General features: G+C 42.8%; 2 protein-coding genes and 1 long non-coding RNA gene across 5 annotated transcripts in view; 2 read left to right on the forward strand and 1 right to left on the reverse strand.

Annotated features, from left to right (window-relative positions):
• LOC131194859 (cysteine-rich protein 2) overlaps positions 1-26,986 on the forward strand; it is a 270,743-nt gene that overhangs the window by 37,872 nt on the left and 205,885 nt on the right. For all 3 annotated transcript variants that reach the window (XM_058176396.1, XM_058176398.1, XM_058176395.1), the window contains exon 2: positions 18,941-19,035. In XM_058176396.1, coding sequence (XP_058032379.1) covers positions 18,941-19,035 — 95 coding nt within the window. The remainder of the gene's footprint in view (positions 1-18,940; positions 19,036-26,986) is intronic.
• Positions 1,011-14,962, reverse strand: LOC131194864 (uncharacterized). Its single transcript, XR_009154336.1, has 3 exons — positions 13,845-14,962; positions 12,363-12,512; positions 1,011-1,320 (listed from the first exon to the last, which is right to left on the reverse strand). It is a non-coding gene; the product is annotated as an uncharacterized LOC131194864 (long non-coding RNA).
• LOC131194856 (uncharacterized) lies at positions 19,044-26,005 on the forward strand. Its single transcript, XM_058176393.1, has 2 exons — positions 19,044-20,842; positions 23,814-26,005. The coding sequence occupies exons 1-2, from the start codon at positions 20,728-20,730 to the stop codon at positions 24,884-24,886; spliced, it is 1,188 nt and encodes a 395-aa protein (XP_058032376.1). The 5' UTR covers positions 19,044-20,727; the 3' UTR covers positions 24,887-26,005.

Here is a 26,986-nt window from a genome sequence, read left to right on the forward strand (position 1 = left end):
TCAGTATTTAAAAGTGAAATCGGCCTGTAGTTACCAGGTTTAGAGCAGTCTTGCTCCTCTTTGGTATCAGTGAAATAAAAGATGTTTTCCATGACGGGGTATTCCCACTCCTAATTGTATCTGATTAAATAATTCTTTAAGTGGGCCTAATATTTCATCCTGTGTTTTTTATAATAAGTTGCTGTAAGACCATCTGTACCAGGGGTTTTCCCCATTTTTAATTGTTTAATTGCCTCCACTATTTCTCCAGTAGCTATCGGCCGATTCAGCTCCTCCCTCTGTTCTAATGTTAGAATATTAACCTTATAATCTTTCAAATAATCATAAATGTCCCTATTCAATATTTTGTCTTTTGCATATAATGCAGTATAAAATTCTGAGAATGCCTTTTTAATTTTATCCTGTTGGTATATCTCTTTACCTTTATATTCTATTTTTTGTATGACACGTGCTTTCTGTTTCTTCCTTAAATTATATGCCAACCATCTCCCAGGTTTATTTGCATTACAAAAGGTATTATGTTTAGCATATTGTATATTCGTTGCCACCTGGTCCGCCATGGCATTCTGTGTTATCCTGGGTCCAGGGTCAATTTTCATGGCTGGGACTCATTTGTTGACTAAGGCCAGTTTCCAGATGTCTGGTAGGCGGGAGGTGTTTGTTCACGTTGTGGGGGTGTTTCTCTATTTCGATGGCTTCCATAATTATTCTCCTGTTATAGTGTTCAGTTTTGGAGATTAGTTTGGTTCCTTCAAAATCAGTTTCATGTCCTGTGGTTTTAAGGTGCTGGAAAAGGGAGGAGGTGTCAGGCTGCCTCTGATTATAACTAGGAAAGAATACACCTTGACTTCATTTGCAATAAAGAAAAGTACTTTTACTAATTACAATCTGGATAGCAGCAGTGCAAAGTTGGATCTGAGACAAAATATGGCTTACATATCATATCCCCCCATTTGTCTCTCCTCCTTCAGGAGGTCAGGCTGGTCTGGTCCAATGCCAGCTCCTTCTCGGCCCCCCGTGGTAATCTTCCTCTGCCGGTCTCTAGCTGTCAATCATCTTAGGAATGCAGTATCTGTTGGAAAAGCCTCTTAACATTCAGCCGTTAATCACCCCTCCCCCACTGTTATGTCAGCCGACACTCTTAAAAGGCCCCTTTCCCTTACCCTGTATGGTGCAATGATACATCTCATTTCCTTAACTATTTTACATTACAGAAAGAAGCATTTTACATTCTATCTACTGAATATAAATTGTACAAAAATTATGCGAAGATTGGAGTGGAGGCTGACATTCGGCCCTCCTGCAGCAAGGACGTCAGTCCTAGAAAGAAAAGAGAAAAGTTAGGGTTTGTTAGGATGTTTTTTATAGAATTGTGCTATCTTTTCCGAAGCACGAACATCTTCTTTGTTTACCCATTCAGCTTGGGACAAAGGGAAGTGCTTCCAAGCAATGAGATATTGAATTTTATTTCTATGTTTTCTTGAATCTAATATCTCTTTTATTTCAAAATGTTGTTCGCCCTCTATGAGAATTGGTATAGGAGGGGGTGTATGGTTCGCACGGAACGTAGACGTGTGTTCTGGTTTCAGCAAGCTTACATGGAAAACAGGGTGAATTTTCCTAAGTGTTTTTGATAATTCTAGCTGTACAGTCACGGGGTTGATGATCTTCACTATGGGAAAAGGCCCCACATATTTAGGTCCAAGTTTCTTAGATTTCTGAGTAGTTTGTAAATATTTGGTGGAGAGATAAACTTTATCTCCCACTTGGTATTTGTTCTCAGGGGATCTTTTTTTATCCGCTTGTTTTTTATGTGCACGGTGAGCGTCGTCGATCGCCTTTCGAGTCATCTTCCATGTGCTTTGTATTTGATCTATCCATTCTGACAAAGAGGAAACAGTGGTTTCTTCCTTTGGAAGTTCAGAGATAGGAACAAAATCTTAGCCTGAAGCTATTTTAAAAGGAGTAAATCCCGTGCTACTATGAATTGAGTTGTTGTAGGCTACTTCAGCAAAAGGTAGTAGGTCTGCCCAATTGTCTTGTTGGGCTTCTAAATTTTTGTGGTCAGTCCACACTTCAAAAGGATGATTCGAACCTTCCAAGAATTGTCTCCATGTGCGAAGAGCCCAATGAACTGCAAATGTTCCTTTTTCCAAATAGCCCACCGTCTTTCAGTTTCAGTCAATTTTTGAGAAGTGAAAGCACAAGGTTGTAGTTTATCATCAGCATTGTTTTGGAGTAAAACGGCTCTGACTGCTACATCACTGGCATCCGCTTGTATCACAAAAGGAACATCCATGTCGGGGTGTTTTAAAATAGGTTCAGCGGCAAACAGTCGTTTCAACTTTTCAAATGCTGCTTGACATTCCATTGTCCATTCGAGAGGTAATGATGGTTTGGGTTTTGTATCTCCTTTAGTTTTCAGGAGGTTGGTTATTGGCAAAGCAATTTGAGCAAAGGAGGGGATGAATTGACAATAAAAATTTGCAAATCCTAAAAAACTGTGCAGCTGTTTGCGTGTGCGTGGGGGGGGGCATTCCAAGAGAGCTTTCACTTTCTCTGGGTCCATTTCTAATCCATCCGCAGAAATGCGGTACCCTAAGTAGTCTATTTTTGTTTGATGGAAATCACATTTGGATAGCTTGCAATACAGTTCTGCAGATAATAACTTTTTGAGAACAGCTCTTACTAGTTTAATATGTTCTTCCATTGTTTCTGTGTAGATAAGTATGTCGTCAAGGTAGACAAGAACCCCTTTAAACAAATGCTGATGGAGTATTTCATTTATCAGTTGCATGAAAACTGCGGGCGCCCCCTGCAGTCCAAAGGGCAGTACTCGAAACTGGAAACATCCTAGCGGACAGTTGAAAGCGGTTTTCCATTCATCCACCTCCTTTATACGAACTCTGTAGTAAGCCTCTCGTAGGTCCAATTTGGTGAAAAACTTTCCTTTCGCTAGATGTGCTAACATATCTTTCATGAGCGGCATGGGGTATACATTTTCGGCGCACACCGCGTTAAGGTTTCTATAGTCAACTATCAGATGAAAAGAGCCATCTTTCTTTTCTCGGAACATCACTGGCGCAGCCACACGAGGCCTAGCCGGTTGGATAAACCCCCGCTCTAAGTTTTTGTCTATGAATTTACGTAGCTCCCCCAATTCCTTTTGGGTCATGGGGTAAGCTTTTGGTTTTGGAAGCTTTACCCCCGGAAGGATGTCTATGGCACAGTCAATAGGCCTATGGGGAGGTAGAACGTCTGATGCTTTCTCACTAAAGACTTCTCGCAAGTCCCAGTATTCCTTAGGTATCCTCTCCTCCCCGTCTATCCGTTCAATCATTGCCCCCATCGTATCTTGGAACATGGCCACGGTAGATCCCTCCTTGGTTTCTCTTTTTTTCCCCTTTAGTGTCCTAGAGCGGAAACGTAAGACTCCCGTCCTCCAGTTAATATGGGGGTTCCACTTCCGCAGCCATAACAACCCTAGCAACAGGGGTTGGTCCATCCCTGGGGCTACTATGAAGTTTAGGATCTCGCGATGGTCTCTCATTATCATTTCTATGGGTTCTGTTATGAAATGGGCGGGTCCTCCCCCTGCCACAGAGCCATCCAACTGGGCAAACGCTATGGGCCTACTTAGGGTTCTCAGTTTTAGTTCCATTTTCTCTACTAGTTCGGGACTGATCATGCATCTAGTACATCCAGAATCTAGTAGTGCTAACATTTCCCCCTTATTACCCGAAGAGGGTACATGCAGGTTGACTGGAATGTCCAAGGGACCCCGTGTCCAACTCACCAAAAGGTCTTCATCGGACTCTGATGTGGTTTTGCTGTCATCAGTTTTGGTCGACGCTTCGCAATCCTCCCTGATGGGCGTGCCCTTCTTGGCGACGCCCTCTCCCACTTTTGCCGGCTTTCGCGCCTTAGCAGTTGGTTTCACTGGTTCCTTTTCACCACCAGAGGTCATCCTTGGCACCAGCTTCACCCGACAGTCGGCTGCTCGGTGGCCTTCTTTTCCACATCTGTAGCACGCAGTCGAGCATTGTCTCCCACCCTCCGATGTAGGAGCGTCCCTAGAAGGGCCTCCAGGAGAATTGGCAGGGTACGGTCTTCCAGTGCGCTGTCTTCTGCCATAGTCTTTCACCAGTTCGATTTCCATCTCCGCTGCCAGGGTGTACCAGCCGTACAGCGTGGTTGGAGAGGCTCGTGCCCGGGACAGTTCATAGAGATCTCCATTCAGACCATCTTTGTAAATGTCGACCAGGGTCACCTCTGACCATCCTCTCATCAAGGGAACTAGATCACTGAACTCCTGGTTGTAATCAGCCACCGGCCTTCTCCCTTGCCTGATGGTTTTCATCTGGCCTTTGGCCTTCTGCTCTGCTAGGGGGTCCTCGAACCTCCTCCTCAGCGCAGTAATAAAATGCTCGTAGTTTTGCAGTAAGGGGGAGTGGTTGGTATATAGTGACACAAACCATGCAGCTGCTCTTCCGGTCAAGTTGTGGGTCACAGCTCTAACTTGTGCCGCCTGTGACCAATAATCTTCCCCCCAGTCTATCATGTGGTCATTCACTATCGCCAGGAACAATTCTAACTCCTTGGCATTCCCATCAAATTTCTCTGATATGGGGGGGATTTTTGGCTTTTTCCTTCCCCTGTGCAACCTTGCTTGGTCAGCAGGTGGCGTGCGACCCCCATCCAATTCAGCTGCCTCTGGGAAGAGGGGTTCCGGCTCTGGGCCTTCAGAAATCTCTCCGCCCTGGGAATCTCTTCCAGCTGGCCCCTTTGTATTATCTTCCTCCTCTTCTCCCTCCCACCTGGAGGACTGAATAGGGGATTCATACCTTTGGCGAGCTGCTTGCCTTACTTTCACTTCACGGAAAAGATGCAATGCCTCCTCCAGCTGGAGCTTGTCCCTTATCTCTTCTTCCTCTTTCCAATCTGAAAGTCTCTCCTTCCCCTTTTTTTTTCTTTTTGTCACCCCAGACGGAAGCTCTTCGGTGTTCGGTTTCCACCCTTTCTCTTCCAGTTTTAATTGCTCTATCCACCGAGCTCTGCAATCTTCCAGCTCAGGGTTAAAAGTGTCAGCAGAAATTCCTCCGGACGCCTCCCTCGGCTCAGCGGGTGGCTGGCCTTCCATCAAATTTTTCCTGTCGGCCCCCTCGGTATTTTGGTTAAAATCCTGGTTGGTCAACATGCTGGGAGATCCAACTTAATGTCAGGCTGCCTCTGATTATAACTAGGAAAGAATAACCTTGACTTCATTTGCAATAAAGAAAAGTACTTTTACTAATTACAATCTGGATAGCAGCAGTGCAAAGTTGGATCTGAGACAAAATATGGCTAACATATCATATCCCCCCATTTGTCCCTCCTCCTTCAGGAGGTCAGGCTGGTCTGGTCCAATGCCAGCTCCTTCTCGGCCCCCCGTGGTAATCTTCCTCCGCCGGTCTCTAGCTGTCAATCATCTTAGGAATGCAGTATCTGTTGGAAAAGCCTCTTAACATTCAGCCGTTAATCACCTCTCCCCCACTGTTATGTCAGCCGACACTCTTAAAAGGCCCCTTTCCCTTACCCTGTATGGTGCAATAATACATCTCATTTCCTTAACTATTTTACATTACAGAAAGAAGCATTTTACATTGTATCTACTGAATATAAATTGTACAAAAATTATGCGAAGATTGGAGTGGAGGCTGACAGGAGGTTTTTTCTTCTTTTCTGACTGCGTTCTTGTGTTCTGCGATGCGTGCATTTGTTCTCCTATTAGTTTGTCCAATGTATGTGGCTGGGCAAACTGCATGGTATTTCATAGAATCCTTGGTTTTCTAGATGGATCTTGTCTTTGGGATTTCTTATGATGTTGGCTATTTTTTGGTCTGTGCAGAAGGCTGTCTTGATGTTGTGTTTGTGGAAAATTTTGCTGATTTTATCTGTGGTGCCTTTGATGTACGGGAGGAGGGCGATGCCATTGACTTATTCTGTGTCTTGGTTCTTGGGCGGTGTCTCCCTTTGGATTACATTGGTAATTGTGTTTCTTTGGAATCCATTGGAGATTAATACGTTTGTGAGAGTGTGTAATTCAGTTTTCAGGTGGTCTTTGTCGGCTAGGCGTTTGATTCTGGAGATGAGAGTTTTGGCTACGGAGTTGATCTGTGCAGGGTGGTGATGTGATTGTGCGTTTAAGTAACAGTTGGTGTGTATTTTTTTCTGGTAGATGGTGTGTCCTAGGGAGCCGTTGAATTTTTTGTAGATTAGGATGTCCAGAAAGGGGAGTTGGTTGTTAGCTTCTATTTTCATAGTGAATTGTATTTTGGGGTGTAAGCTGTTGAGATGTGTGAGGAAGTTGTCCAGTTTCTCCTTGCCATGTGGCCAAATTACGAAAGTGTCATCTATGTATCTAAGCCAGAGTTTGGGTTTGAGTTCAGATTTATCTAAAGCGTTGGTTTCAAAGTGTTCCATGTATAGGTTTGCGATGACAGGTGAGAGGGGTGATCCCATGGGGGCTCCTTCTATCTGTTTGTATCTTTGTCCATTATGGATGAAGTATGTGTTGGTTAGACAAACACAAGAAAAAGCAATTTCCCTGGAGCCATGGTGTCGTGTCCCACTCCTCCGCTGACGGCCGGGTCAGGGAAATCCGAATCAGGCTTGCCTCTGCAGCTCTGCCCAAAGTCCTAGCAAAGTCCTCAGAGCAGGCAAGAGACCAGAAAGTGACTTCAGCAAGATAAGTTCGACTTTGCCTGACTCAGAGACTGCCAGAAAGCAGATCCTTTATATAGGCCATGGTGTGTGGCTCCATGACTCAGCACTCATTAAGGCCTGCCCCTCCCTTCCTTCTGTTGCCTCTGCCTATCCAATCTTCTGATGCGAGGGTCACTCCAATCAGCTGTTGGAAGTAAACTTTCCTCAGGCTCACATGCTGTGGAGGAGGGGGAGGGGTCTAGCTGTCTGCTTGCCTGGGCATGGAGCCAGGGCTGGGGCCGGGGGATGCTCCCTCCTCTGCAGCCTGCTTGGGCATGGAGCCAGGGCTGGGACCGGGAGGTGCCCCCTCCTCTGCAGCTTGTCTGGGCATGGAGCCAGGACTGGGGCCGGGAGGCATACATTCCTCCGTGTTCGGGAGCAGATAAGAAGGCCCCGGCTCCTGTGCGAGCGGACAAGACACAACACATGGATTACCAAAAAACCAAACGGAAGAAGTGAAAAAAGAGCTGGGATTTTAAACAGATTAAGAAGTAGAAGAAATAAAACCCCTCTGCCTTCAATTTTCCTGACCAATGTACATTCACTTGCTAATAAGATGGATGAAATACTCCTCTTAAACAGATATAATTCTGATTTTCACAATTCAGCAGTCCTATGCTTCTCTGAAACCTGGTAAAATGAATCAATTGAAGATAGCAGCCTGCATATCCCAGGGTTTCAGATTGAGCTATATCAAACAGAATTACAGAAACATCTGGTAAAAAGAAGGGAGGAGGCTTATGCTTATATATTAACAACAGCTGGTGTTAGGATTTAACTGTAATTTACAAATTCTGTGACAAAAACTTAGAGACATTAATTATCAACTGCAAACCATACTGAGTCCCTTGGGAGATAGGGCGGTATATAAATACGATTAAATAAATAAATAAATAAATAAATAAATTCGCCTCGTGAATTTTCCTCATTTCTTCTAATTGCTGTTTATGTCCCACCACAAGCCTGTGTAAACAAGGCATTACGAACTCTAGCTGACCAAATTATGGAGGCTGAAGTCAAATATCCCGATTCACTGGCCATTATTTTGGGAAATCTAAACAAGGCAAACTTAAGGAAAGAGCTACCAAAATACTTTCAGCATGTCAGTTGTCCCACCAGAGACAAGAATACTCTAGACCATTGCTACACAACACTAAAAGATGCTTATCGGTCTTTATTACGAGCAGCTGAGGGACACTCTGATCATTGCATGATTCACCTTCTACCTGCTTACAGGCAAACACTTAAAACCACAAAACCAACAATTAAATCAATGAAGACCTGGACTGAGGAAGCAAAATTAAAGCTGCAGGCTGGCTTTGACTGCACTGATTGGAATATTTTTTAAAATACCTCTGCAGACTTGGGTGAATTCACAGATACCGTAGCATCATATGTCAGCTTTTGTGAAGATTGTGAAGATGTGTACCGACAAGGAACTTGCAAATATACAGCAACAACAAACCTTGGTTCACACCTAAACTTAAGCAGCTATGTCATTCCAAAGAGGAAACCTACAGAAAAGGTGATAAAATGCTGTACAATCAGGCCAGAAATGTATTAACAAGGGATATTAGAGCAGCAAGAAGAGGCTACTCTGAAAAGCTAAAGAATCAGTTCTCAACAAATGAATCAGCAAACATGTGGAAAACTCTTAAAAATATCACTGGCTACGGCAAACCTCCTTCCCAGGCTGATGGAAATCAACAACTGGCAGATGACCTGAATGAGTTTTACTGCAGGTTTGAAAGGAAACTACAGCCACCTATCTCCATAACCCCCATCTCAGACACACCAACAACAGCCAAACTTCCTACAACTGATCCCATCCCATTGGGTTCACAACCCCTAGTGATTACAGAAAAGGAAATGCAAGACCTATTTCATGGACAAAAGCCAGGAAAAACTCCAGACCCAAGATAACTCCTTGCTTAAAAGTCTGTGCTGACCAATTGGCCCCCAACTTCACCCGAATAATAAATCACTAGAGATGTGCTATGTTCCTTCTTGCTTCAAACGCTCTACTATCATCCCAGTGCTGAAGAAGCCCACCATCAAGGAACTGAGTGACTACAGACCAGTTGCTCTAACATCTGTAGTCATGAAAACCTTTGAAAGGCTAGTGCTATCCCAGGGGTGAAATGCTCCCAGTTCGGACCAGCTCACCCGATCTGGTAGCAATGGCGGTGGCTGGTTCAGAGGACCGGTAGCAAAAATCCCTGGCCCCGCCCCCTGCCTCTGCTGAGCCGCACCATCAGCAGATGGTTTTTTTTTACTTTTAAAAGCAGCTTTTCTTCAGCCGAAAACATGCCTTTAAAAATTAAGAAAAACCTCTGATGATTGCGCAGCTGAGCTGAGATCATCAGAACCCTTTAAAAGTTTTTTAAAAAAAACCTCTTGGGCTTCCGGTGGCGCCACCTTCTTCGCTGAGTTCCTAATTAAGGGGCTCCATACTGAACATCGTAAAAGCCAGGAAAAAGCCGGCTTTAATCTCCTTCCCTGGATGAAAGGGAAAGATAAGAGCTGCGGGGGAGTGGTAGACCTCCCCAGGGGCTTTGTTTTTTATTAAGCAGAACCCTGAGGGTCGAGTCCCATAAATAACCCTGGCAAGCTCCGACCTTCAGTGCGCTCCTGCAAAAGCAGGAAAAGAAGAAAGTGTCCATCTCTGCTAATTGTCTTATCTTTATGGATTTCTATAAGCAGACGGAATAAGCACGAGTGAACAACTACTGGATTGCAAGTATTTTTGATTTCCTGACTTCTACCCTTTTAAAAAGAGAAACTTTTTTTTCTTTGTTTTAACTGACTGTTTAAGATGGCGCCTGAAAGGAAGTGAAAGTGAAGAATGGAATTGTAAACAGGCTGTGTAACTAAGAAGCTAAGAAACGTTATGTGTGGATTCTAATGAAGTGAAGTGAGCTCTCCTATACTTAAAGGGGAAAAGAGAAGTTTCTAGACTTATTTTTTGTGAATTTTAAAAACTGAAATGGCTACTAAACCACCTAAGACTGGGGGTAGAAGGGGTTCTGAACCAGCTTTAGAAGATTTGATTAAAGAGCAAGGGAAAGTGTTTGAAGAAAGGTTTAAGGAGATGATGGATAATAATGAGAAAATAAGAGAAGAAATAAAAGAGAATAATAAAAAAATAAGAGAAGATATTTTGATGGCTTTCCAAGGTTTGGCAAAAAGGCTGGAGGTGGTGGATGGAGAGCAAACAGCACAGATTATAATCAATGGTAGTTTAACAGACCTTTTAAGATTGCGAAAGGAACAAGACAGGGATGTCCTTTATCACCATTATTGTTTATTCTAACTCTAGAACCATTATTGGATAAAATACGAGAAGTAAAGGAGATAGAGGGAATTAAAGTTAGACAACATGAATATAAGCTGAGAGCTTTTGCAGATGACCTGGTGATTACTTTAACAAACCCTATAAATTCTAGTAAATCTTTGTTGGAAATAATTGATCAATATGGGAAGGTTTCAGGGTTTAAGGTAAATCAGAAAAAGACAAAAGTGATAATAAAAAATATGGCCAGACAACAGAAAGAAAAACTAGAGGAAATAACAGGATTTGAAATTGTAAAGAAGGTTAAATACTTAGGGGTCTATATTACATCGTCAAATGTGAAATTGTATAAGAATAACTATGAGGTTTTATGGCAAAAAGTTCAGAAGGAGTTGATTGTTTGGAAAAAATTGCAATTATCTTTGCTGGGGAGAATAGCTGCTATTAAAATGAATGTTTTACCTAGATTTTTATTCCTCTTTCAGATGATACCAATAATTAAGAAAGATAAGAATCTTGAGGAATGGCAGAAGGGAATTAATAAATTTATATGGGAAGGTAAAAAAGCTAGGGTTAAAATGAAAATAATTCAAGATTCCCGGGAAAGGGGAGGTTTAAAAATGCCCAATTTTAAATTATACTATGAAGCAGCTGCTCTCTCTGCAATAAGTGATTGGTTTAATTTAACGGAGGAAAGAATTTTGAATATAGAAGGTTATGACTTGCTATATGGATGGCATGCATATTTAATTTATGACAAAAAAGTGGATAAGGCCTTTAAAAATCATGTGTTAAGAATTGCTCTTCTGCGTGTTTGGAAAAAATACTCTTATAAACTAAATTATAAGGTTCCTATATGGGCAAGTCCTAGACATACAATAGAGAATATAAATATAGAACAGAATCAGGAAATGATTACATATAAAGATCTTTTGTATACTGAAAGAGGTAATTTGCAATTAAAATCTCTGCACGTACTAAAAGAAGAAGGGAAAAATTATACTTGGTTTCAATATGACGTGTTAGATGGAAGGAAGATCAGAAAATTGGTATAGAGCAGAACGAGGGAAATTTGGTAAAGCAAATTAGAAATCAGTCTCAGGAGCATATAAAGAGATTGTATAATGTGTTACTTGAAATAGATTCTGAAAGGGACTTGGTAAAGGACTGTATGATAAAGTGGGCACAAAATTTTCAGGAGCCAATATTATTGGAAATTTGGGAAAAAAATTGGGTTAGAAATGTTAAATTCACACAGGCACAGAATCTGAGGGAAAATTTTTATAAAATGTTTTATAGATGGCATTTAGATCCTAAGAAATTATCGTGTATGTATCCAGATATGCAAGCAAAATGTTGGAGATGTAATTGTGATGACGCTACATATTTTCATATTTGGTGGACTTGTAAGGATATAAAGGCCTTTTGGATAAAAATTTGGTGGATTTTACAAAATGTTTTGAAAAAGAAGATAAAGTTCCTGCCGCAATTTTTTTTGTTGGGAATTATTACGGATTGTACAGTAATTGAGACTAAATTGATTTTAAATCTAATAACAGTGGTAAGATTACTAATAGGACAATACTGGAAGAAAAAAGAAGTACCTACAATAGAAGAATGGATATTGAAAGTTGCCAATTTGGCTGAGATGGCGAAGATATCAGCCTTTTTGAAAGACAATACGCAAGAAAGATACTTAAAGGAATGGAAAAAATGGATTGACTATATTCAAAGTAGATATCAGACTAAGAGTTATCAGACTGTTTTTGAATGATTATGATGTATTATTTTTGATTGTTTTTGGGGGAAGTTAGGAATTGATGATTGTAGGGGTATAATTAAGTTGGGATGAACATTTTTTAGCATATGTTTGTTTTATTTTTAACTATACCTTGTGCTTGTTCCGGGAAGTTGGGGGGGAGGGGGGTTGTGAAGGGAGGGGGGGGGGGGAAAGGGGGAAAAAATTTCTGTAAAACTTTTTGGGGAAAAAAAAAACACCAAAAAAACCTCTTCAGCCGAAGAAGAAAAAAAAAAAGAGGTTTTAAAAGACTCCTCTGGCAATCCCAGATGAGTTCCTCATCACCAGAACCTTTAAAAACATGTTTTCTACAGCCGAAGAGCTTGTTAAAACAATTATTTTAAGAGGTTCTGGGCTGCTATGAGGGAACTTCGGCTGAGATCGTCAGAGGAGCTTTTAAAATCTTTTTTTCCTCTAGTGATCCCAGAGGAGTTTCCTGATCCCCACAGGCTTTTAAACTCACTTTTTAACAGCCCCCACTTACAAGAGCCCCCACCCATGTCCGCCCAATTCCCACTCCTCACTTACCTATAATTACTGCTCCTTTCGGGTTGGCAACACCATGCTTTCCTTCAGCTACTGATTACAGCCTGCTTTGACTGCCTGCTTTGCTGAATGAGGAACTCTGGGAATTGAAGTCCACAAACCTTAAAGTTACTAAGGTTGGAGACCCTTGATCTAAAAAAATAAATAAAAATAATAAAATAAAATATTTGTGCAGCTTTCTGAGATTTGGTGTGTTTCTGTAGTATTTCACTCTAACTACACAAACACACAAATCTCACAAAGTTGTATGTGGCATTTTGTGTGTGTGTGTGTGAATCAGTTGTGTTGTGTGTGTGTAAAGTGTGAACATGTGAGGTTCCTGCTTGTGCAGGGGCCACTTTGGGTGAAGTGCAGCTGCTTTTACATTGTGTGTGAGTCAGTTGTGTTGTATTGTGTGTGTGTAAAGTGTGAAAGTTGGTTTTTGGTACCTCTTACTGTTTTGTATACATTGTTTATTATTTTATTATTTATTGTTATTGGCCACGCCCACCCAGTCATCTGACCACCAAGCCACGCCCACAAATTAAGCCACGCCCACAGAACTGGTAGGGAAAATTTTTAGATTTCACCTCTGTGCTGTCCCACTTGAAAACCATCATGGATCCACTGTTAGACCCCTTGCAATTTGCATACTGAGCAAATAGATCAAGAGATGATGCTGTTAATATGACTCTGCACTACATCCTACAACATCTTGAATCTCCAAAGACCTATGCAAGGGTCCTCTTTGTAGACTTCAGTTCAGCATTTAATATAATCATTCCAGACACTCTTCTAATGAAACTAAACCTGCTACAGGTACCTGAACAGACTTGAAAGTGGATCACAAGCTTCCTAACAAACAGGAAGCAGCAGGTAAAGCTAAGCAGAATCACATCAGATACCTATACAATTAGCACAGAGGCCCCCCAAGGCTGTATGCTTTCCCCACTTCTCTTCTCTCTGTATACCAATGACTGCATCTCCAATGATCCATCTGTCAAACTACTGAATTTCACAGATGACACAACAGTGATCAGTCTCATTCGAGACAATGATAAATCCTCATACAGATGGGTGGTTGAATGACTAGCCTCATGGTACTACCAGAATAATCTGGAACTGAACACACTCAAAACCGTACAAATGGTGTTAAACTTTAGGAGAAACCCTTCCATACTTCCAGCTCTCACAATACTAGACAACACAGTATCAACAGTAGAGACCATCAAATTTCTAGGTTCTACCATATCGCAAGATCTAAAATGGACAGCTAACATCAAAAAAGGACAACAAAGAATGTTCTTTCTGCACCAACTCAGAAAGCTCAAACTGCCCAAGGAGCTGCTGATACAGTTCTACAGAGGAATTATTGAGTTTGTCATCTACGCCTCTCTAACTGTCTGGTTTGGTTCTGCAACCCAACAAGAAAGACACAGACTTCAGAGGATAATTAGAATTGCAGAAAAAATAATTGCTACCAACCTGCCTTCCATTGAGGACCTGTATACTGCACGAATGAAGAAGAGGGCCGTGAAAATATTTACAGATCCCTCACATCCAGGACATAAACTGTTTCAACTCCTACCCTCAAAACGACGCTATAGAGCACTGCACACTAGAACAACTAGACACCAGAACAGGTTTTTCCCAAACGGCATCACTCTGCCAAACAAATAATCCCCTCAACGTTGTCAAACTATTTACTAAATCTGCACTACTATTAATCTTCTCATCATTCCCATCACACATCTCCTTCTACTTATGACTGTAAATTTGTTGCTTGTATCCTTATGATTTATACTGATATTCTATTCTATTCTATTCTATTCTATTCTATTCTATTCTATTCTATTCTATTCTATTCTATTCTATTCTATTCTATTCTATTCTTTGATATTTTCATTTCTAGTCTTTGGTATTTTCACATTTCACATTTCATAATGGAAAAATAGTTTGATAGGGTTTGCTTGATAGGATAGGAAGCAATTTTAATCTGAATAACCTCATATAGAAATATATATATAGAAGTACCAATTATGTGGAGTATATAGAAGGCTTTTCTAGACTTTAGAATCTGGGTTATCTGTTTCAAGACCTGTCTTGTCTCTGAAATAACCAAGCCACCCCTATTTCTTCCTTTGATTTGACAATTCATAAAAGTTCTTTCATTGCTCTCAAGCTCATCCCATTCCCACAATTTTTATTGTTATGATATTTCAGAATTATTTATAAGTACCTGTCCTGTAAAAAAATCCTTTTGAAATGGAAATAACTACACAGAGTGAAGCATTTTAGAAAAAAGTCCACATTCCAAGCCAGGGCTTAAGTCATCAATCTTCCTCTTAGCTTTCTTTGAAACTGCAAACTATGTTTCAGCTGGCTGTTAAATGTTAAAGAAGAGAAGCAAACCTTAGCTTGAATCAAATCTTCTGGGGAACACACAAATCATTAAAAGCAGTTTTAAGCTTGTGTTTCCTGAGGATTTCTCTTACTTTCCTCAGTGGAAAGCAAGTCAGTGTGCCTTAGTTTATCATTTACAACATGATGCCAAATCTTCTTTTCTTTTGCTTTTTTCTGCTGTTCATCCACCCAGAGAAGGAATGTTTGGGATGGAATGTAGAATTTTTTTGTGTATTTTTGAAACTGTAGCACTCAGTAGGAAATATTTTTCTGTTTGTTGACTAGTTCAGTTAATTTCCTCTCTAAAGAGAACATTGTGTTTCTGTTCTGGCTACTGGCATGGTTATCACCAGACCTGGGTGTGGGACATTACATCATTGCTCCTTCCTAAATGGCAGACTGAATACTAAAGTATGCTTTACATTTGGATTTTATCCCACACTCCTAGGGCGTTTCCCTGGTTGCCCAATAAGTTCTTTATGTTTTTCTTCATGCCTTTTATTTCTGAGGGTACACTACTCTAGTTTTTCCTACTGATTTTTATGATATTTTTCAATTTACCAGCTTAGACTACAGACTTAGTGTTCTTGAAAAAACCTATCACACTTTTACTGCATGCTTTACACAAACTAAAGAAAACTAGGACAGAAACATTTTGTAAAGTAAAATTTTGCATTAAAAACCAAAGGTACAAGTACAGATTAGGTGAAACCTGTCTCCAAAATTGTAACTGTGAGAGGGACCTTGGAGTCTTAGTGGACAATCACTTAAACATGAGTCAGCAATGTGCAGCAGCAGCCAAAAAAGCTAATACAATCCTTGGTATAAACAGAGGCATAGAATCAAAATCACATGAAGTATTAGTGCCACTTTATAGTATTCCTGGACCACACCTGGAATACTGCATCCAGTTTTGGCCACCACATTATAAAAAAAGATGTTGAGACTTTGGAAAAAGTGCAAAGATCAACTAAGATGATAAAAGCCTGGAGACTAAAACATATGAAGAAAGAGGATTGGGTTTGGCTAGTCTACAGAAAAGAAGGACTAGGCTAGACATGATAGCAGTATTCCACTATTTGAGAAGCTGCCACAAAGAAGAGGGGGTCAGTTTATTTTCCAAAGCACCAGAGAGCAGGACAAGAAACAATGGATGGAAACTAATCAAGGAGAGAAGCAACCTGGAATTGAGGAGAAACTTCCTAACAGTGAGGACAATTAACCAATGTAATGGAGATGCAGAGACAGACATCCAATGCAGCATTGGAAAAGCAACAGCTGTTTTCCTTAACCTTGATTGTTTTCTTTTTTAGCCATTTTGTTGCAGATTTGATGGCATCTTTGGGATCATTGTCCTGTTGCATGACCCAATGTTGTCCAAGCTTTAGCTGTTGGACAGATGGCCTCACATTTGACTCTAGAATACTTTGGTACACAGGGGAATTCATGGTTGACTCAATGACTGCAGGGTGCCCAGATCCTGTGGCTGCAAAATAAACCCAAATCATCACCCTCCACCACTGTGCTTGACGGTTGGTATGAAATGTGCTGATATGCTGTGCTTGTTTTTTGTCAAATGTGGCACTGTGCATTATGGGCAAACATCTCCACTTTGGTCTCATCTGTTCAAAGGACAGTGTTCCAGAAGTCTTGTGATTTCTTCAGATACAACTTGGCAAACCTAAACCATGCTGTCATGTTCTTTTTAGAGAGAAAAGGCTTGCTCCTGGCAACTCTTCCAAATTAACTATACCTCTTCTATCTTTTTCTAATTGTAGTGTCATGAACTTTAACACAACATACTGAGGCCTTGTAGGATCTGAGATCTAACTCTTGGATTTTTTTAGCAATTTTTCTGAGCATTATCTGGTCTGACCTTGGGATGAATTTGCTGGAATATCCCATCCTGGAAAGATTGGCGGCTGTCTTGAATGTTTTCCACTTGTGAATAATCTTCCTCACTGTAGAATAATGGACTTTAAATTGCTTTGAAATAGGCTTATAACCCTTCCTAGATTGATGGCAGCAATAATTGCTTTTCTAAGATCATTGTTGATATCTTTCTTCCTTTGCATTGCGTTAACACATACCTCAATGCTGAAGAACAGCATACTCTAAAAAATCAGTTTTTATAGTGGTAGTCACACCTGCTGATGATCAATTGATCAAGAAAATGCAAACTTAAATTTTGTTCCATATATGTTATACTATAATAGATACTGTTCTTTTGTTCTCTGCATGTTTGCTGTCAACATTGCCAAAGTAAATTAAAGTTCGCAATTCATATCTATGCCCAAAAAGTTTACATTGTTAAGGAAATATGAGAAAAAAATCTCACTATACAAACTGTTTTGCTTTGAGTCCATTTTCAGCTGATTCTGAAAATAATTTCGCCAGCAACACACTTTAGTTTATAGGGTTCATTTTCATAAAACCCTGGCTTGATTCTCTTTTGTATCAGCAAGCCTGGTTGATGACTCATTTGTGTGGAATTTGCCTTCTATGGAATTTCTCTGCTGAGAGGTCTTTATTTTTGTTTGTGGGAATTTATTTTTAAATGCAAACTGCTCCCAAAAGAGAAATGGTGCTTCCTTTTTAAAAAATATGTGAGCCTATAGGGCTGATTTGAACATTCATTCTTTTTTGAGTTTGGAAATTAAACTCCTGTACTTGTTCTAGGAAAAATCTTGAATTTTCTTTTACCTGAACAAAATTAAGAATCCTTCTATATTCCATGGGCAAATTATGGAGTAGAATATCAATTTAGCTCCCTAGGCAATTTTGCATCTTGTAGTTCCAGTTCTTATCCAGCTAAGTAGAAGCTGATACATGTTAGTAAGATGTATAGTATATCTTTAAAGACTTTATTACCCAAGTGAAACAGAATAACAAAGTCGGAAGGGACCTTGGAGGTCTTCTAGTCCAACCTCCTGCCTAGGCAGGAAACTCTACACCACTTCAGACAAATGGTTATCCAATATCTTCTTAAAAACTTCCAGAGTTGGAGCATTCACAACTTCTGGAGGCAAGTTGTTCCACTGATTAATTGTTCTAACTGTCAGGAAATTTCTCCTTAGTTCTAGGTTGCTTCTCTCCTTGATTAGTTTCCATCCATTGCTTCTTGTCCTGTTTCAAGTGCTTTGGAGAATAGCTTGACTCCCTCTTCTTTGTGGCAGCCCCTGAAATATTGGAACACTGCTATCATGTCACCCCAATTTTTCTTTTCATTAAACTAGACATACCCAGTTTCTGCAACCGTTCTTTATACGTTTTAGCCTCTTTGTTGCTCTTCTCTGCTTTCTTTCTAGAGACTCAACATCTTTTTTACATCATGGCGACCAAAACTGAATGCAGTATTCCATTGTGGCCTTACCAAGGAATTATAAAATGGTATTAACACTTCATGTAATCTTGATTCTATCCCTCTGTTTATGCAGCTTAGAACTGTGTTGGCTTTTTTGGCAGCTGCTGAACACTGCTGGCTCATATTTAAATGGTTGTCCACTAGGATTCCAAGATCCCTCTCATAATTACTAGTTTTGAGCGAGGTACCATGTATACTGTACCTGTGCATTTTGTTTTTCTTGCCAACTGTCAATCAGCTGCTCAGCAGCAAAGGCTTCATGTTCTCTGGCGGCAGCAGCTCCGCTCAGTTGACCAGTGGTGGACGGAATGGAGCAGAGCCCTGACAAACCACATGCAGGGGCTGCGATAACATGATGAAGCTAACCACTCTGTTTGCTGCAAGAACGCTAGCCAGATGAATACCGGATGGATGCTTGGAGGCAGAGGCAGATTTTTTTTTCTTGTTTTCCTCCTCTAAAACTAATGTACGTTTTATGGCCCGGTGCGTCTTATATTGTGAAAAATAAGGTATAATAAAAGAAGTGAAGGTGATACTATGAGGCAGAATTAAATAGTTACCTCAGGCAGCTAATTGTGAGGTCATGAAAAGGCAAGCAATGTGTCGATTATTTAAATGGTTAGCATATGTTTACTGAGGGAGAGGCTTTCTAAAGTGTTCATAAAACATACATTACAACAGATCTATGTGATTCTGCCTCCAGTTACATTTTGTGAGTCTTCAATAATTTTTAGTCTTTTCAAGTTTTGAAAGATATAAAAGTTGAGAATCTGGTCTGTAGAGTTCTGACTCCTATTTGTGTTTGTTTGTACAGCTGAAAAAGTAACTTCCTTGGGAAAAGATTGGCACAAATTCTGTTTGAAATGTGAGCGTTGCAACAAGACTTTGACACCTGGTGGGCATGCAGAGGTAAGAGATCAGATAATGAGAAGATGACACAATACGCTTCTGTATCATTTACAGTGAGTGATTGAGTTACATAAATGCCATATTGTGATACAAAATAGAAACTGTCGCACATTTTTGTTTTATTCGTTTTTTTCTCTTTATTACATGTATTTTACTTGAATTACTTTACAGAATGAGAGGAATAAAGAGTTGGAAGGGACGTTGGAGGACTTCTAGCCCAACCCCCTGCTCAAGCAGGAGAATTTATATTATTCCGGGCAAATGGCTGTCCAGTCTCTTTTTAAAATCTCAAGTGATGGAGCATCTATAACTTCTAGAAGCAAGTTGTTCCACTGTTGTTTCACTGTCAGGAAATTTATCCTTAATTCTAGGTTGAATCTCACTTCGATTAGCTTCCATCAGCTACTTCTTGTTCTGCCCTTCAGGGGCTTTAGAGAAGAGGTTGGCTTCCCCTCTCTGCAATAGCCCCTCAAATATTTGAAGACTGCTATCATATCACCCCTTGTCCTTTTTTTCATTAGACTAGACATACCAATTCCTGCAACTGTTCATCGTATGCTGTGGTCTTCAGTCCCCTATTAATCTTTGTTGCTGTTCTCTGCACTCTTTCTAGAGTCTCAACATCTTTTTTGTATCATGGTGACCAAAATTGGACATAGTATTCCAAGTGTGGTCTTATCAGTGCGGTATAAATCAGTATTAAGACTTCACATGATCTTGATTCGATCCCTTCGTTGATGCAGCCTAGGCCTGAATTAACTGTTTTGGCAGCTGCCGCACATTGCTGGCTCAGAATGAAGTAATTTTCCACTAAGACATGTAGATCCCTCTCACAATTACTGTTGTTGAGCCAGGTGCCACCTACTCTATGCTTGTGCATTTGGTTTTTCTTGGCTAAATGTAAAATCTTATTTTTCTCATCGCTGAGTTGCATTTTGTTGGATAAGGCCGGGATTAATGTCTGTCAAGATCCTTCTGAATCTTCTAAACTGTTGGGTACTCCCCCCAGCTTGGCATCATCTATAAATGTGAGGGTTCCCTTTCTCCTCGATTGCCGGGCCAGCAGTCACATTGGGGAGTGACTCATGCCTGATGACGACTGAGTCTGCCAGATGAGAATCTCCTCCTCTTCCTTCTGCTTCCCATCTTTCAGACTCAGTCGTTGACTGCTAGATGTTTTTGGCTGAGCTGCTCAGGGTTTTTTTCCTTTTTGCTTTTAAATTGTTTTTTCTTAGGTTTCAAACCTTTTGAGGCTTCCCCAATCAGACCTATCAGGTTGCCTCATTCTAGCACGAAGAGCTCTCGCCCGAAACCGCTGAAGCCGCTTCAGGCGGGGAGGCGGAACCCTCAATACAGGCTGCAGGCTCTGCCTTTTACCAGCGTGAACAGCTCACGCCAGAGACTGCTGGGATCGCTTTATCAGCGGTTGCTCTGCCGGCCGGTAGAGTGAAGAGCGGCTTTTCGGGCTTTTCGCTACATGCCCGAAAGCCGCGGGGGCGTCTGGAGACTTCCGATGCCCAGCTGATTGCCGGCGCCGGCTTTTGCTGTGCCTGGGTGCAATTTGCCCTCGGCTCCCTTCCACAAGGAGCCTCGTGGGCTGCCGGCTGCATTCCTCATCGGAGGAACAGACTGGAACGCCGGATTTGGGCCGCTCCTGGGAGCTTTCTCACCCTCGGCTTCGCTTCAAGCCTCATGGGTGATTGGCGGTTTCCTTCGGCTGAGAGAAGGTTTTGGAAGGCTGCGTGGCTAAGAAATAGCCTTGGCACCTGGAGGGTCAGAAGGACAGCGCCAGACGAGCTTCCAACCGGTAAGATCCTCCCAATTACGCCCCAGTTGGGGCATTCGGGCATTTGGGGGTAAATTTTAAAAATCTTAAAGTTTCTTTAACACCAATTTTGCTGGCCTTGGAAGAATAGTTGGAGCAGGGGCCAGCCGCCATTTTGGATTGCCTCGTGGCAAATAGAGGCCTACTATAATTCAAAATGGCCAATACTGCCACTCATTGCTCCATAAAGAAGGATTCTAGAGAGTCCCCGGGACCTTCACAGTCAGCAAAGAGAGTTAGATCTTCCAAGTCACAGTCCTCCAAGCCAGCCAAATCTTCTTCTACAGTTGACAAAGACTCCCTTAAGCGCCATAAAGCTCTTGAAAAGAGAAGGCAGTTCGTCTTTCTGCCCTCAAGGAGACCCCTCCTCAGCAGACAAACCCCATTTCTTCTGCTTCAGCTTTGGCTCCTTCAGCAGGTCAGAGTCCTGTGGCTATCACAGGGATGGAAGTTCACCTTGCCATGTCCCCAGATGGGGTGATGCATCTCTCCCACATACTGGTGGGATAAATGAGAGGCTTTTTGGCCTTATTTCACAGACCAATCCATCTCCTTCACAGGCCCAACCTCCCATCCCCTATCAGTCTGATTCTCAGAGGGTTGAGGAAGAAGGGGAAGCCAGGGGGGTACCCGGGACTGAGTCTATCATTCCACCTGAATTGGCTACCATGAGCCAGGCTGCTATTCAAAAAAGCTTGGCTACAGAATTATTTATTTATTTATTTATTTATTTATTTATTTATTTATTTATTAATTAATTAAATTTTTATACCGCCCTTCTCCCAAAGGACTCAGGGCCAAAAATAAAACACAGGATATATACAATTAAAACCAATATTTAAAACATAGCAAATTACAAAAAGGCTGAAAATTAAAAATTTAAATTTTAAATTTTAAAATATTAATAAGACCCCAATTTAAAATCAAAACTACTTATGCCAGTCCCGCTTGAATAAATAAATGTGTTTTTAGCTCACGACGGAAGGTCCGAAGATCAGGCACTTGACGTAGGCCAGGGGGAAGTTCATTCCAGAGCGTCGATGCTCCCACAGAGAAGGCCCTACTCCTGGGGGCCGCCAGCCGACACTGTTTGGCGGACGGCACCCTGAGGAGACCCTCTCTGTGAGAATTACAGTGCAGAACGGAGTCCTGGGTATCTGAATGCGCCAGTGCGGCAGAATGTCAGTCACATTTGTCTCTAGATCAGTCCTGCTCCCGGACACATGCCCTCCCTGGAGATTCTCCTAGTCAGGCTTCTTCAGAGGAGGGGGATATGAGAGATCTGGATTTATCGGATGATGAGGGTCTTACACTAGACCAGCCATCATTTGTAGGCCTTTTTAAGCCCCAATTATTCCAATCTCTCTTGCACAAGGCTAAGGCTACCACAGGTCTGGCTACACCTTGTACTTCTGACCAGGATGGTAAAACAGATCAACCTTCACTCCCTTTGTTTGAGGAACCTACTCTGGAATCAGATGAGATCCCTGCTCCCAAATTATTCCAAGATGTAATTCACCGCCAATGGAAGGCACCTTCATCGGGCCCTAACCCCTCTCCTTTAGATAGGAAATTATATAATTTGGCTCCCGAACTTTCTAATCTCTTTCAAGTACCACCAGTAGACACCCCAGTGGTGGGTCTGATTTCAACCACTGTCACTGTGGGACCACCCGAAGAAAATCTGAAGCCAGAGGATAAACGGTCAGAATATTCCCAGGTCAAGGCTCACCAAGTGTCTGCTTGGTCAGTTAGGTCCTCCTTAGCTTCTTCCTTTTTTAACAGGGCAGCTCTCCAGGGCAGCTTAAGCAATTGCAAGACAGATTACCCAGTTTGGATGTTAGATCCCATCAAGATATAAATAAGATTGTGGCATCATTGGAGTATTCAGCAGATGCCACTATGAATGCCTCACGTTTCTCAGCTAAGGCCATAGGTGCCACTGTAACCTTACGTCGCCTTTTGTGGCTTCGCCAGTGGCAGGCAGATGCCAAAAACAAATGGCGCCTAGCGTCGGCTCCCTTTCAAGGAGATAAGCTCTTTGCAGCCCCTCTCGAGCCACTTCTTATCGAGACCAAGGACAAGCGGAAGATTCTGCCCAGTCTTTCTCGCAGAAGGGATTCCCGTCCATCCACTTCCACACCATATCGACCCTTTCGAGCCTCAGACCAAGGGAGTTCAGGAAGCAGAGCCCAACGTTATTTCCCTTCCAGTCAAGGTCGGCTGCAGGATAGGCAGGGGAATTCTGGGCAATGTGGGTCTTCCAAACGGCCATTTCGGAGTGGCAGAGGGCGCCCTTACTGACGCTACCGCTGACAGATTAGCAGATCTTCCCATTGGGGGCTGCCTGGCCTTGTTTGCCAGCCAGTGGGAGGTCACAAGTTCAGATACCTGGGTACTGGAGACGGTCCGGATGGGCTTATCTCTGGAATTCATCTCCACCCCCCCAACTCGATTTCTGCAATGTCCTCTCTCGGGGGATCGGTCCAAATGCCTCCTGCTGGAATCGGCAATAAACCACTTGCTGGAAATTTGGGCAGTTCAGCCGGTTCCTCAGGACCAGCACGGACAAGCCTATTACTCTCGCCTGTTCGTTATCCAGAAATCCTCGGGGGGATGGAGAGCAATTCTGGATCTCAAAACCTTGAACCGTTGGATAGTTTACCGGCGGTTCAAAATGCAGTCACTCCAGACCATCTTGGAGGGACTTCGCGAAAGGGACTTTCTAACATCGGTCAATCTGACAGAGGCCTACCTCCATGTCCCTATTCATCCTGCTTACTGGAAGTTTCTGAGGTTTTGTTTTGCGAGTTGGCACTACCAATATCGGGCTCTACCATTCGGTCTGGCCTCGGCTCCTCGAGTGTTCACCAAACTGATGGCCGCGCTAGCGGGCCATCTTCGCACGCTGCCGATAAGGATTTAGTTCTACTTTGACGATCTCCTTATCCAGTCCAGATTGGAGAACCTAGCGCAACAGGACCTGAATACAATCCTTCGGGTCTTGAGAGCCCACGGATTTTCCATCAACATGACCAAGAGCCACTTGGTACTGATGACTCACATCCAAGACCTGGGAGCCATAATAGATGCCTCAATCAACACAGTATTCCTCTCTCAGGAACGTCTGGACAGTTTGCGGTCACTGGCCAGGTCAGTCACGTCAGGGAGACCTGTCTTCCTGAAGTCACTATCGTAGCTCCTAGGGAAGATGGTCTCTTGCATAGGGATTGTCCCATGGGCACGCCTCCACTGCAGGGCCCTTTACGGCTGGGGAGCGCACCTAGAGACAGAGTTAGCCCAGGGCAGGTGGACAGCTCAGCACCTATCTTACAACATCAATTGGTTAGAGCTAAGGGCCATACATTTCGCGTTGCGGGTGTTTCAGGACAGGGTTCAGGATCAGGACATTCTAATCCAGACAGACAACATGGCCGCCAAGGCCCATGTCAACCGCCTCGGGGGCACCTACTTCCACCACCTGATGCAGGAAGCGGAGAGCTTGGGCCTCTGGGCGGAGAGAAATCTGAAATCCATAAGGGCCACGCACATATCAGGGGTGGCAAATGTCAGGGCAGACAAGCTCAGCCGAGCCACCATGGACCACGGGGAGTGGCGTCTTCACCCGGACCTGTTCAGGGAGATATCGAGTTGGTTCGGCACTCCACAGGTAGATCTATTTGCCACTCAGACAAACACTCAGACAATGAGGTTCTTCAGCAGGTTTCCGTTCCCAGGGTCGGAAGGCGTGGATGCTCTACGCACCCAGTGGCCTCCCGGCCTTTTATACGCCTTTCCACCCCTTCCATTGATAGCCAGGGTAGTCAGGAAACTGATAGAAGAGCAGACACAAATCATCTTGATAGCGCCTCATTGGCCTCATCGGCCTTGGTTTGCAGACTTCTATCGGTGCAGACCCCATGGAGGATTCCCCCTCACAGAGTAGTGCTCATTCAGGGATCCCTCACTCACCCATTGGCCAGTTGGCTTCAACTAACTGCTTGGCGGTTGTCCGGTGCCTTCTGATGGAAGCGGACGTTTCGTCGCGGGTAATTTCCATCATGCAATCAGCTCGACGGCCTTCCACGAACCGGATTTACGACTCCACGTGGTCTACGTTCACGGCCTGGTGCACCAAAAAAGGTTTGGTTCCCACCGAGGCTCCCACCGCTCGTATATTGGATTTTCTTCAAGATGGACTGGACGCGGGACTGGCCCCAAATACATTACGCAGGCAAGTCGCCGCACTTTCATCTATTCGATTCTGCAGGTCCAGGGGTCCTCTTTCGCAAGTTCCTCTCATCAGGGAATTTTTACGGGCCACTTCCAACCTTAGCCCATCACCTGTTCACTGTTATCCTTCATGGGACCTCCCCAGGGTCCTCAACACCCTCACCAAGTCTCCCTTCAAGCCTTTACGGGACTAAAGTTCTTATCCTATAAGGTGGCCTTTTTGGTGGCTATCACATCGGCACGCTGGATCTCTGAACTGGCAGCCCTCTCCATGAGGCCGGACCTTTGCATATTTCACACGGATAGGGTCATCCTCAGGTTGGACCCCACCTTCGTACCCAAGGTCAACACACCATTCCACAGAGCCCAGGAACTGGTTCTTCCCAATTTCTGTCCCAATCCATCTCACGTCCTGGAACACATGTGGCACAAGCTGGATGTCCGCAGGGCCATCCGTATATATCTTAAATGGACCTCTGCTCTCCGGAGGATGGAGGCTCTCTTCATTTCGTTCCAGCCGGCGACCTTGGGTCAGAAGGTATCCTCTCCCGCTATAGGTAGATGGCTTCGGGCGACTATCGCCACAGCCTATACTTCCCAAGCCCTTCCCGTCCCTCGGCACATCACAGCACACTCAACTCGCAGTGCTGCTACCTTGGCTGCCTGGGCCACGCAGGCCTCCTTGGAGGAAGTCTGCAGAGCGGCTACTTGGTCCTCTCCTTCCCCATTTATCCATCACTATAAACTGGACAGATTCGCCTCGGCCGAGGCAGCATTTGGACGGAGGGTTCTCCAAAGGGTTTTTCCGGGATCTGCCCCGTCGGACCCAGTTCATCCCTCCCTATAGGGTAGCAGCTTTGGCATGTCCCCAATCTGACTGCTGGCCCGGCAATCGAGGAGAAAGGGCGTTGGCTTCTGAACGCATCTTCTATCGATTGCAGGGCCAGCAGTCAGCCCCACCCTGTTGTTTTCTGGTCCTCCAGGTCAGGAAGGGGAGGCCCGTGTAGTTCTTACTTGGAAGGGTGGGTGGCACTAACCATATCATTGCAGCTCAGCATGTCAGTCTGCTGTATCTCCTTCATCTGAAAGATGGGAAGCGGAAGGAAGAGGAGGAGCTTCTCATCTGGCAGTCGTCATCAGGCATGAGTCACTCCCCAATCTGACTGCTGGCCCTGCAATCGATAGAAGATGCGTTCAAGTAAGCCAACGCCCTTTCTCCTCATTTAAATTCTTTATGAAGATGTTGAAGAGTACTAGGTGTAAGCCAGAACCTTGTACCCCACTGTATGCTTCCTTCCATGTAGAAATAAATGTACTTTAATATATGTATGTTCTTTTTTCAATAATATGCTATAATCATATTTTTTCTATTTTTTGTGGTATTTCTGTTTTGCTATTTTAAAAAATATACAAATAGACATGACATTTATACTTCACATCTATGTTTTAATGATTTGATGGTGATTTTGTTAGCATCCCCTGTAAAATCATAAAAGTCAATTTTGGATCTAAGCTTTGCATTATAATGGTAAAATATGCTTGTTCTATTATTTCTCACTAAGTGGTCTGTAGATGCAATCTTTAATTTTATATTGTGTTTTTTTAAAGACAAGCTTGTAAAAATTAATGATTATGCCTTTTTTATTTGCTATTTTTTCTTTTGATCCTGTTACCATTTTTTTCCTGATTATTTGCCATTACCAGCAGTTGGTGGCAGCAAAAAATTGGGACACAGTCGGTTTAGCAGATGCTCACTTGTATTTAATGAAATGTTGTATTTCTTATTTCATACAGTTTAATTTTTTTTAAAGCCCTAATTTGCTGCTTCAGTTAATTTTGGATGGTAAAGCAATTCAGAACTGATCCATTTAATTCTGTAAACTGTATGGTGAG

The sequence above is a fragment of the Ahaetulla prasina genome, chromosome 3, assembly GCF_028640845.1.
Source record: "Ahaetulla prasina isolate Xishuangbanna chromosome 3, ASM2864084v1, whole genome shotgun sequence".
NCBI lineage: Eukaryota > Metazoa > Chordata > Lepidosauria > Squamata > Colubridae > Ahaetulla > Ahaetulla prasina.

Coding starts and splice junctions, on each gene's coding strand:
- LOC131194856 (XM_058176393.1), top strand. CDS start 20,728: ATGGGTGATTGGCGGTTTCCTTCGGCTGAGAGAAGGTTTTGGAAGGCT. Junction 20,843..23,813: donor GCCAGACGAGCTTCCAACCG/GTAAGATCCTCC, acceptor CTCCTTATCCAG/TCCAGATTGGAGAACCTAGC.